The 12,584-nt window shown below is 41.3% G+C and overlaps 2 protein-coding genes across 2 annotated transcripts in view; both read left to right on the forward strand.

Annotated features, from left to right (window-relative positions):
- Window positions 1-4,155, forward strand: part of ydjc (YdjC chitooligosaccharide deacetylase homolog) — a 16,023-nt gene extending 11,868 nt beyond the window's left edge. The window contains exons 6-10 of the mRNA XM_035658899.1: window positions 3,285-3,399; window positions 3,510-3,525; window positions 3,638-3,773; window positions 3,887-3,953; window positions 4,033-4,155. Of these exons, the coding sequence (XP_035514792.1) occupies window positions 3,285-3,399; window positions 3,510-3,525; window positions 3,638-3,773; window positions 3,887-3,953; window positions 4,033-4,155 (457 nt within the window). The remainder of the gene's footprint in view (window positions 1-3,284; window positions 3,400-3,509; window positions 3,526-3,637; window positions 3,774-3,886; window positions 3,954-4,032) is intronic.
- A 1,440-nt stretch (window positions 4,156-5,595) lies between these two features.
- Window positions 5,596-9,799, forward strand: ube2l3b (ubiquitin-conjugating enzyme E2L 3b). The gene is made up of 3 exons (XM_035658489.1): window positions 5,596-5,740; window positions 5,823-6,009; window positions 8,203-9,799. Exons 1-3 carry the CDS (start codon window positions 5,672-5,674, stop codon window positions 8,355-8,357), a joined length of 411 nt encoding a protein of 136 aa, XP_035514382.1. The 5' UTR covers window positions 5,596-5,671; the 3' UTR covers window positions 8,358-9,799.
- Window positions 9,800-12,584: the final 2,785 nt, after the last annotated feature.

Genomic DNA, 12,584 nt, shown 5'->3' on the forward strand with positions numbered 1-12,584 from the left:
TCAGGCAGCTCCCAGTGAACAGCAACCAGCGGTACGGAGGGGTGATTTTATGGGAAGGTTTCCTGATGGGACCAACTGTCACTAACAGTCATGTTAGGGTGACACTGGACCCCGGCTGTCGCCCGGTTCTCCCCGGCGGTTGACGGGCGTGGCCTGCGGAGGCGTTGCGGTGGCGGGTCCAGGCTCAATCTGCATGCTGGGCCGGCATCAGGTCGTCTTTGTGGTGTTTCCAGCTCCAGCCTCCAGGTCATTCGATCAGAGAGTTCTCTGCCGCAGCTCCTTCTGCATCTTCAGCTTGCAGAGCACTGGGAGGTCCCTGGAGGTTCCCCGGTGCCCTTCGTTCCATAGCCATGGCCGAATTAGCGGTTGCCGATAGGCGTTTTTTCCGATAACGTTGCCTGATAAATGTGCCGATAACGCTGCCTATATGACTTCAGGAGGTGAGAGAGGAGGTTCCCTAAACCCTAACAATGTCTTCACAGCCTGTGGGGAGACAAATCTCAGGAGTGAAATATCTGGATAGCTCTGCGTGGAGCTTTTGTTGAGTTCACTGTGAGGGGAAGCACATTCACGTCTGTTTCTGTTATGTGGATGGTTTTGTAGCTAATATGGATAAAAGGACTGAACACACTACAACACAACAGGGATACACACACACACTACACACACAGAGTACACACTCACACACTCACATCAGATGCAAAAACACGCACACCAACACACACAGATACCGACACACACACCACACAGGAGTGACGACACACACAACCCATCAACATCAGATTTACACACACACACACACACACAGAAGGCAACGGCACTACACACACCACCCACACAACACCACCCACACACTCACACACAGAATACATTACACGACTACAGCACACACCAGACGACACTATGAGATGGGACACACTCACACATACACACGATCTCACAGGGGAGATACACACAGGCACACACCACACTCCCACCCACACAGGATACATCACACACTCACACAGATCACACTCAGCCACACTTCACAACAGATACAAACACACCACTCACACCACAGATGACACACACACACACACACACGATACACACATCACACTCACACACAGGATACACGAACCACACACACACAGCACAGGTGGTACTCAGCGTACAGCGACCCATCACACACACACACGACACACGGCACACACGTCCAGCACACAGATACACTCACACACACACACCACACAGGCAGATACACACTCACACGCACCACACTCACACAGATACACACACACACAACACACTACACACAGGGATACACAACACCACACACACCGACAACACCACACACAGCACTCACAAATACAACGCACACACACACACGACACACAGACACATACACACGAGCACACAGCACACACACAACACACAACTTACACCAACAGATACACACTCACACACAACATTCCAACACAGATACACATCTAAGCACACACAGGCAGCACGTCAACACAGAGGTTTACACACACACACACACACACAACACAGAATAGTCATCACAGCACACACAACACACACACACACACTCACCACCCACCAACGAATACACTTATTCCAATCACACAGCACACCAGTGCACACAGGATGACACACACAGCAAACACACACACCAGATACACAGCACACACACACACACACACGCACACTACACACAGCATAACAACACACGCGACACACACAAGACACCATACACAACACACACACACACAACACACACACACACACACACTTACACGCAGGGATTTACAGCACTCAACATCACACTCACAAGAGTAACGCGCGAGCACACATCACAAATACCAAACACACACACTCACGACACAGAACACACACACACAACATCAACACCACAGAATACACACACACTACACCACACGGATATCACTACGCACACACACTCACACAGGATAACACGACACACACACTCACACGACAGATACCGACACGAATACACACACTGACTACTCACACACAGATACCACACAACTCAGAAGATGTAATCAGATGTGACCAGGTTATGTCAGCCAGATATAATGATTTAAAATACTGCATAGTGTATATGCTTTAAATTGTATGAGTTCCATATCTCCTGGCATATATGAGCTCATCTTCTGTGAAAATACATTATTTTGTGTGTGAGTTGGCTCGCTTAGTACTGCTTACTCCATTCCCCTTGCTGCTTAGTCAAATCCGTGTTGAGGACTCAATCAAATCTTTATCTTAAGTTAAATACTTCGATTCCTCGATCAAACAGTAGAGATCCTATTAGTCCTCTCTCTGCTCTGTATTATATAATCATTTGCTGTTTTGAGGTTGAGATTCCAACACGTTAAGCAGTAAAGTTGTAATCGACTTACCCTTTTATGATCGTGAATATCTCGATTGCAACAGTTAGCGTGATGATGCACTATGTAAACCAGGTAATTCAGTAAGATGTATCATGTTACATGTTAAAAGTAATCCCTCCCTGCCTTCTGAGCTTTCACTTATGATATCTTGAGTTTACTTAATAATAAAAGTAATTCTACTCGGATACTTTAAAAGGATATTAAATATGGTAAAAGTAAATATCGTTTAGCTGGACTTGTATGTGTTCCCGATCACTGTAATGCTCCAGTTCCGGATTCTGATAACCCGGTTCGTGTCCGTTCCCGGGTCGGGCTGCTGAGCCCCGTTCAGTTGCTGGAGGACGACACATATATAGTCACATCCTAAGTTAACTAATGTTTATATATATATATCATTATATTATGTTATTGGAGCGCAGAACAAAAAGGGGCGGGGCTTAGGAAGGGTCAGTTCCTGTTTATTAACAATATCCTGCTGATACCAAATCAGTTTATTTTTATGTCATTCATTAAATCAGTTTTATATGATCTCTTCTTCTGCTTCCAGGAATAAAACCCTGCTGAATCATTTATTTATCGGCCTAAAAAGTCTAAAAGAAACAGCGTCTATAAATACCCACTCAGTGTTTGTTATTATATATTTATGCTGCACCCACACACTTCAGAGCTTTATGTTTAATTGTGTGTGTTTGATATGCTGCTGAAGATATTTACTCTCTGTACGGTTGGAGAGATAAACGAGCTGCTGGAGGTCGTCGACCCCCCAGAAACAAACAACCTCAGAGCCCATAAATTATAATTATAACATATAATTATAACATATAATTATAACATATCTGCTTCAAGTTTTAGTAACAGGATGTGAGCGCTGATTTGTGTTATTCTCTGCAGAGGATCACAGCTGAAGCTCCAGGCTCGCTGTGTGCAGGCCAGCGTTCACACTGCGAGGGCAGTTCATTTGCCCCCGCTGAGGTCGACACACTCACAGCAGAGAGATAAAAACACTGTAAATTATACAACAGGGAATCAAGGCGTTGTTGTTGGTTAAATGTTACAGGTCATATTGTTCTGCTCTAGTGCCTGACTCCATTGTGTTTAAATGTTGTATTTGTAAAGGATAAGGCACAACGAGGTGTCCATTATCAGGAATTAATGGACCTTCCTTAGATTATTGGGGGCCAGTGGCTCACACATACAGGTCTGCCTGCTGAACCTGTCTCTCTCTCTCTGGATGCGTCTTTCAGGAGCGGTGGTTCAGACTCCGGCTCTACCCGATGAGCCTCAGCGCACCAAGAGACAGGCTATCTCTGCAGAACCAACAGCACTGGACCCGTCACAGCTCACTGACGTTACACTGACCAGCTACTGCAAGACCAAAGAGTGAGCACACACACACACACACACACACACAAACACACACTGACACAAACACACCCACACCTGGATGCCCCTTGTTGACCCGTTTGTGTGTGTGTGTGTGTGTGTGTGTGTAGGTCCAGTGAGCTGATCCATAGAGCTCTGCTGGACAACGACTTCATGAAACATCTGGAACACGGGCAGGTAGAGGAACATCTGTGAGCTTCGTCCGTCTCATGTGAGTGATTGTTTGAACTGAAACGTGTGTCGCTCTCGTGTGCAGATCCTCACCATCATGGACTGTATGCGTCCCACCAGCCTGACCAAGGGCTGCTGCGTCATCCAGGAGGGAGACGACGGCTCCACCGTCTACGTTCTGGAGGGTGAGGCCCCTCAGTGCTCCTAAATATATCATGATAAATCTTTTAATCTGAATATAAAGTCTTCTACGACGGAGTATTAGGGCCAGACTAAGACTTTTTCCTTTTAAATAACGAGAATAAAGTCCTAATGTTACGAGAATAATGTAATAATAATACAAGAAAAAAAAAGTGGTTTTATTGAGAAAAAAGCTTCGATAGTTATCAAGATCTGACGTGACCAGCTCAACCAAACAGCAGCCTCAGCCTGAGCCCAGCAGCCGCTGTTTGTCTCAGTCTTACCGTACAGTCAACAGGTAAGCTAACGTATTGATAATTTCGTCTTTAAACAGTTTTGCTGGCTGAGCCAACAGGCTGACAGTTCTCATAAAATTACTACTTTATTCCCGTAATATAATGACTTTATTCTCGCAGTGTTATGGGTTTTTTCTCGTAATATTATGACTTTTTTTCTCGTAATTTCCCCCCAAAATTAATATTTTTTCTCTGTCTGGCCCTAATACTCCGTCGTATTTAGAGGCCGCAACATGCTCAAACTCATGAACACTGCAACTTAAAGACATTTACGATTAAAAGTTGTGCTATTTGTGGCGATGAAAAAGGAAGTTGTCATAACTTCAGCGTACAATCCAATCTCAATGAAACTTCACACGTTTGATAAGAGTGCCGCCCTGAATATCATGTTTTATACTTTAATGTTCTACTCCTAGCAGAAAATTTGGTCAGAATATGCAAAACATATTGTTACGTGATGAATGTGGTGAGTTGTCGTTTTTTCGCGTTGTATTTGAATGAACTCCTCCTAGGGAAACAGATAGTTCTAAACGTTTAGAACAACTTCAAAATTGGTAAATTCAATCCAGAGAAGTTCAGGGTGTTACGTTATTAAAATACGCTTACTTCCTGTTTCAAGTAGGAGGTGCTATGATTATCAGTCACAAATAACACAACTTTTAATCGTAACGTTGTTTACATCATACTGACCAAATTTGAAGTCGAGCTGATCAATTCCCTAGGAGGAGTTTGTTCAAATACAACGTGTGCCAAAAATAGCTAAATCGTAAATGGTTGACTTCCTGTTGGGTTTGGGATATGGCGTCCACTGAATTTTTTGTTCGCCGATTTTTATGCATATTGGTGAAAGGGGCCCCGGGTGGTACAGTTTATCCGCACCTGAGGGCCCATTTTGCCATGCTTATAGTGTACCCCTAGAAAATACAAATTTTTTCGCCACGACTGACGTATATATATATTATATATTTTTTATGATATTTTATTATATATTATATTATATTTTATATTTTTTTTATTCGTTTGGGAGGAAAAATAAAAATAAATCCTTCAATTACAATAGGGCCTTCGCACAGTCAGTGTTCGGGCCCTAATAATAATAATACAGCAATATAGCAGCACTTACTAGTACAGTACTGTTCTTGATTAGATATTGTTTATTCTGTTTCACTTTTATCCTCCCTGGCTTGACATTTGACACTTCTGTAATCTGTATTCTTACAGGAACTTGACGAGATTCGCAGATCTGGAATGAAAAACTTCAGAAACATTCAAGTTGAGGAATCAAACCTATTGTCATGGCAAGGGCTCATTGTTCCTGTAAGTAGGTATTCCTTGTTTGACTGCTCTGACATTTCTTGGCCCACAGTTTCCTTTAATAACCACCTTTGCTCACTTGCAGGACAACCCTCCTTATGACAAAGGCGCATTCAGGATCGAAATCATTTTCCCCACTGAGTACCCTTTCAAGCCTCCCAAGATCACATTCAAGACAAAAATCTATCACCCCAACATCGATGAAAAGGGCCAGGTATGCTTGCCTGTGATCAGTGCAGAGAACTGGAAGCCTGCCACCAAAACTGACCAAGGTGGGTGCGTTAAGCAGGATTTATACTTATATAAATAATATAATATATATAATATATAATTTATACTGTGTATAGGTCTACTAGGATTCGTGTCACGTAAATTTATAATCACAGGGTGTACATGTAGGCTCAATGGACATCAGTGTACTGCAAAACTTTTTGTGACTTCAAAGCCTCTGCACATGACTACACTGTGTGAAACATCCAAGCATCGTCAAGACAGTAGCATAAACAGAACTGTTACACAGCCGTGGTGTGTGCCGTTGTCCATCCGTTTGTGACGCACACATCTATAGCGAGGACACAGCACACGGACAGATAAGAGTCAGTGTCTCTCCGTCGCTTCTCGTACCATGTAAAGGCAGGAGTAAATGAGTTACTAGGACATAGGAAGTGTACCGCTAATATGCACTCTTCAATACTTGTTTACTTATTGAAAGTTATATCATCATCACAATATTGAACATTGTCATCGCAGATTTCCCTCCTATTGTGCAGGCTTAAATTAGCAACTTCTATTGGGCCCAGCCCACTTAAATTTAAGCACCTCTCAGGTCTGTTTTACGTCCTGCCCATTCCAAGTACAGATACAAATACAGATCATTTTGTTGATGCAGATACAGATAATGGTGTACTTGCTCATGCCTAGTATTACCAATGGAGGGGTTTCTCCCTTTTGAAAGTATTAATTTCTCTCAAGGATACACCGCCATGTTATCACTGGGGTTACATATTTATATTTTTGCACCTCTGGTTGGAGCAGTCTGTGGGTCAAACATACATCATGCTGTCTAAGTACAGCAACCGCTTGGACTTTTTGGCCTCACCAACTCCACGGCTCAAAACTAACTTCTCTGCAACCCACAGAGAAACAGGAAGCACCTGGCTCATAATATATTAAATAAATTTTAAAGCAATTTATTTTCTTTATTTTAAGTATTCTTATTGTTTGGTATTTCTTATTGGCTGCTGTTTAATTAAAGGTTGAATATCAGTTTCGTAATTGTCTAAGCATCTGCGTTCATAATTTTCTATTCACGTGGGTTTTTTGCTCCCTGGGAAACTAATGAAAATGATACTCCAACTGTCCAGTGTCATCAAATCTGTTGTTCTGCATTTGAATGATATAGCACAGAATAATAACAATAATCATAATCATTTAGGGGTGTAAAGATTTCCCAATAAGTCGATTTTAACGTTATAGATGCAACTACATGTGTACGTGGACCCCTGCATTAATCTAAATGTACCATAAACAGGTCAGATTCTGAAGTTATAAATTGGTTGACTGAAGCTTTGCAACTATCAGCTTCTCCGCTCTTGTGAAAGGTCAACTTGAGGTTTCTCACAAGAGTGGCGAGAGTAACGTAGTGTGGGTATAATATAAAGAAACATGTCCAACACCACAGACCAGATTTACAGAGCACAATCAAATCTAAAGTTTGGAAGACATTTGGTTTCTTTAAGAAGAAAGAGAAGTAGGAAAAAGGTCTAGCCATTTGTAAGATTTCTATGCAGTATTTTTTGTCTGTTAAACAAATGTTAAGAACTGTATCAGATTGCATCATATGACACCAAATCTTATTGAATTGTATTGAATCACACCGTATTGTTTGATATTAAAATGCATCGTCCCTGAATCGTATTGTAGCCCATGTATCTAGATACATATCAGATTGTCTTAGAAGGGACACCATCAGTGTCTGATTTATTAAGAAACACACTTAAATGTTTTATTTCAAGAAGAATCCATCATTTAATTCTTGTAAACCAATTTGCCATTATGCAATAATACTAAGATGGCATTATAGTTGCATTGAACTGCATCTTTCTGTTCCACGTACATTGTATTGCGTCTGTCTGTCAATGCACTCCATTATGAACACTAGTGGGGGCCAAAGGAACATGATTTTGAGATCGACTCATGTACTACTGTCAGGATATAGTAAACGTTTCAGCAAATATGACTATGGCTATTTTTATAAAAGTTACCTACTGCAGCTTTAACTCATACCTGTGAAACTAGAGGCCATAGTCTTGTTAGGTAAAGTACGGAAGCGCATTGCATTCACTGGATAAAAAAAAAATTGACACCATAACTCGTAATTACATATTATCCAGTGAATGCAATGCGCTTCCGTAGTAAAGAACTGTCCATGTCTAACTTGATATTTTTGGCTGTGTGTCTTGCAGTAATTCAGTCCCTCATTGCGCTGGTGAATGACCCCCAACCGGAGCATCCCCTGAGGGCAGATCTAGCAGAAGAATACTCAAAGGACCGTAAAAAATTCTTGAAGAACGCTGAAGAGTTTACAAAGAAACATGGCGAAAAGCGGCCAATGGACTGATCACCTGACTAGCGTGTAGCCCTCTCTGTCTCTTTCTCCCCCTCTCCTCCTATCTCACCTGCCCATCTACCAATCTTCCTCTCGCCTCCCCGCTTCCTTACACCTCACCACCTTCCTTGCTCACCCTCCTCCCCTCTCCCCCACACCAGTCCTCCCTGCAGCCCAGGAGCTGCCCAGCTGAAGCCAGGCAGAGGTAGCCTTAGCTTCCCTTCCCATCCAGGACTCTCTGTGGATCAGACAGCTTCCTCTTCCTCCTCCTCTTCCTCCTACTCCATGGCCATACATCTCCAGACCATTTCTAACTTTCTACTCTTTTCTTAATGTGAAAAATGGAAAAAGAAATGCTAAGGGAACATGATGTTCAGATGAAATGTTAGATGGAAATACTCAGATATGTGTTCATTTTCGGTTGGCTCTTCGTCTATATAAGATCTCCCTTTTTGTTTTCCAAAGTATTATATTTTTTGCAGAGCAGGAAAAAAATCTTTCAGTTTTTTTTTTTTTGGCCCAATCATCAATCTTTTAAAGCTGAATAAAGAAAGATGATAGAAATAAGAGAAGTTGTAGATAGGACCTGGAGGTGTGTGGTGACTGAAATGTTTTCCGTCCTCACCTCCACTGCTTCTAGACTTGCATTGTACTCTGTGGGACAATCCCCCTCACATCTTCTTCCCCACAGTTGGTAACCCACTGAGCAGGAACAAACAATGGTAGGCCATGCTTGAGTTCAATTGTTATTGCCGAATATGCAAAAGAACATATAAAACAAGTAAAACAATGTGGTTTCCAAACACTCCAAACATGTATCTATCATCAGCAGGCCCTTAAAGACGAATTAAACAGCACCATCACCACATTTTCTTAGTTGTACATTTTTGGGTTTTTGCAGATGAGTTGCACTCTAAGACCATGCTCTTAAAACAGTTTCCTGCATGACAAATAGCTATTGTGATTCTATTTTCCTTATTAATGATCAATTATCATTTCTCCATTTCAAATTGATTTGATTGGCACTTGATATAGAAAATTGTCAATGTGGGAAGAACCTGTTTGGTTAATTTGAATCTTTCACGCACGTTTCCTTTCCCACTATCGGGCATCCCAGTATAACCACCTATCATACTAGAAACTGAGTCCTTCACCACACTAAGACATATTCCAGTGGCAGACCGACCATCAGCTGCCCAGCTGAAAGGGACCTAACTTGTCGGGAGGGAGGAAGGAGAAGCTGGAGAAGGATGCACTCAGCTGGAATGAAGCTCAGCTCCTGGAAGCGGTCCTAGAAACAGGCACCTTGAAGGCAGCTGGGAGAGGGCTGGCTGTCTGGGGATGTGTCAGGACATGGAAAGGGACTGCAGTGGCCAAAAAACCACCATGTAACAACTGTTTGATCTGGTCCAAATATTGTTTCATATTAAAGATGGTTAACCATGTGGCCTCACTGTCTGCCTAATAGTCAAGTGGATGTTGCATGCGTTTAGCTTTTGATGACTGAACGGAAGGGTAGAACTAATCCAAACCCATCAAGATGTGTTGATAATAGGGGTAGCGGATCTCCCATCTGATTTACCTTAAAAATTAAAAAAGATTTTTCTTAAAAACAAACACCATAAATAGACCATATCTTTGGTGATATGTAACTCCACCAAATCTGTAATGTCTTCTCATTGGGGCCATATGGGATCCTATCGGAAAATGATATTTTATACGATTTGTGTAAATGAGTGACTTGAGTGGATTGGGGTTTCTTTTGCAGAGTCCTTTGCAGCTGTATATCGCTGTATTGTAAGATCTATGGTTTAAATCTTGATTTTACACCATATTAAAATTCAAATTAGAATTAATTTATCGCCCAGCTCCATTTGTAAGAAATCAACTTGAAGTGAACTGAAAGGACCAGTGTGTAGGATTTAGTGGCATACAGTGGTGAAGTTGCAGATTTTAACTAACTGAACAAGAATCCACTGTGGCTGAATAAAAACAGCCAGTAAGAGGCAAGAAAGATATTTGATTGTTGCATTGTCAAATGTCTACACCAGGGAATGAGACTTGATAATAACTATTAACTATACTATAGTTAATACTATAACTATAACTATTCTTTATCATTTGGACAAATATCTTGTCAATTTTATTGTTTTTTGTTTTGGAGAAAATCGATGGTGGTCCTTCCAAAACCCCCAGAAAAACCAAGGCAGAATACCTCAACAAGTTAAGGTTCTTTGTCTTTGTTTTTCTTCCCTCAAACACTCAAACACAGAGGCACTGACACTGTAAATCCAGCACGGTAAAAAGTAAATTCACTTTGATGCGCAACAAAACAAAGGCAGAGTACCTTTAGAGTGCTAAGACTAATCAACGGTAATCAATAATATCTGTCATCAAAATAACATACACATAGTAACTTTAATAAGAATTTAAGCAAATTGTGTTGCAGCTAGCTCATTGAAGCTCATTGCTCTCAAGGTAAAATGTTGGTGGTTTTGGAATGCAAGAACTAAGATCAAGGTAAGAAAGATTTAGTTAGGCTACAAGAAAGATATAGATAAATAGGCAAAAATTACTTGTTTGCTAGCTTATGCTAACTACTAGGTCCCCATTGTATCTCTAGCAATTATTATTATTATTATTATTATTTGCTGCCTGTTTGACTGCATATTTGCTCGAAAGCTCATGGAAATGTTCACAAAATTTAATCGTTTGAGAACCCAAAGTATGCAATTGTCCCCGTCAGCCCCCAAGACGCGTAAGGTTGACATGTACGAAAATCGGTACGCATGTGTATCGTGATAAAATAAGCAGAAAAGCCTCTTGGACCCATAACCCAAACTAAACAGGAAGTCGACCTTATTACAGTTTTTCTCGATTGTTTACACACATTTTCTGAAAGCATGCCTCATACTCTCAGAACTCTACACACAAATCAAAACACACACACAAAGGGCAAAACCCCTCAATTCTCCCACATAGACATGTTCAGGGCGGGACTCTCATCAAGACATGTGAAGTTTCGTTGCAGTCGGATCATGTTACGCAGCAAGTCATGACAAACTTGTTTTCATGGGCGAAGGTTCCGAACATTGGATGCACGGAACGCCACGCCCCGTTCCACGCCTGTTCAACGGAATGTCGTAAATAGCGGCAACTTTTTATCGTAAATTGTCTTTAGATGACTGGTTTGTACAAATGTGGAGTGTGTGATCCGAGTAAAATTCCCTTGCATGCAAATGCAACGGCGGAAACATGCAGAAATGACCCACAAAATGTAACAGTTTTTCTCAAATTGTTTCACACAAAATTACTGGTACTTGAGACACAAAATGACCACAAATGTAAACCTCATGCGACCAGACCCCCCTGAAAACGTTAATTCGCTACAAACTACAGCACACTTCCTGCTTTACACTCAAATTGCAGTTCTAAAAAAACACACTTTTTTCAAAACACTACAACCACAAATCTCTGCATTTGGCCACATTTTCATGAAGAAATATCTTGTTTTTACCAAGGAACACACTGTCATTTCAAAAGGTTCTAAAGGTTAATTTGTACTATCACACTGACTCATCACATGGGCCAACACCTGTCACACCAGCGTTTTACCAATTAGGCGAATGCACGCTTTTTAGCATAAGAGGCAACAGGGTTAGGTTAGAGATAGATATAGGCAGGGTTGGATGCTTTTTCAGTGGCTGGGATTTCGCCATGCTAGGCGATTATTTCCCCTGGCTTGCTTGGCCAGGGAAAACATGTTGGCTTGTGATGTGGATGAGGTGCGTGTGGGCCAGACTGTAACTGATTTACAGTAAACTTCTGTTTTTGGTGTATGGTAGACACTGGTAGATTCGCTGCAGAACTTTGTGTTGGGTTGGGATGTTACCATGTATACATTGTTTTTTTGTTGGGAAAATTGAAATAATTTGTTACTGTGTATTGGTGGGTTCTGAGTATAAAACAATATTCTCAATATTTTACAGACAGACCACTTATTGTATGTTTCTGTCTGTGTAAGTGTAACCACTGAACAAAAGAAAAAGGGCCTTAACATTATGGATGAAATGGAGAGAAGGTTTTTTTTCCCATTCATCAGTAGTGGTTTTACATTGAGCATTATTGTTAACTGGTTTTACTATAGTCTTATTCATAGGATGGGTTTGTGGTGTCATTTCGAAACAAATAACCATTTTAGAGAAATAACATTATTTTGAATGCTTAAAGTTTTCCATT

This window comes from Morone saxatilis, unplaced genomic scaffold, assembly GCF_004916995.1.
Source record: "Morone saxatilis isolate NCDOM2014 unplaced genomic scaffold, NCSU_SB_2.0 Contig16, whole genome shotgun sequence".
Classification (NCBI taxonomy): Eukaryota; Metazoa; Chordata; class Actinopteri; family Moronidae; genus Morone; species Morone saxatilis.

Excerpts from the sequence above, each read along its gene's own strand:
- ube2l3b (XM_035658489.1), top strand. The coding sequence starts at position 5,672 with ATGAAAAACTTCAGAAACATTCAAGTTGAGGAATCAAACCTATTGTCA. Across the intron at positions 5,741-5,822 it reads GGCAAGGGCTCATTGTTCCT|GACAACCCTCCTTATGACAA; the intron begins GTAAGTAGGTAT and ends GCTCACTTGCAG. Across the intron at positions 6,010-8,202 it reads TGCCACCAAAACTGACCAAG|TAATTCAGTCCCTCATTGCG; the intron begins GTGGGTGCGTTA and ends TGTGTCTTGCAG.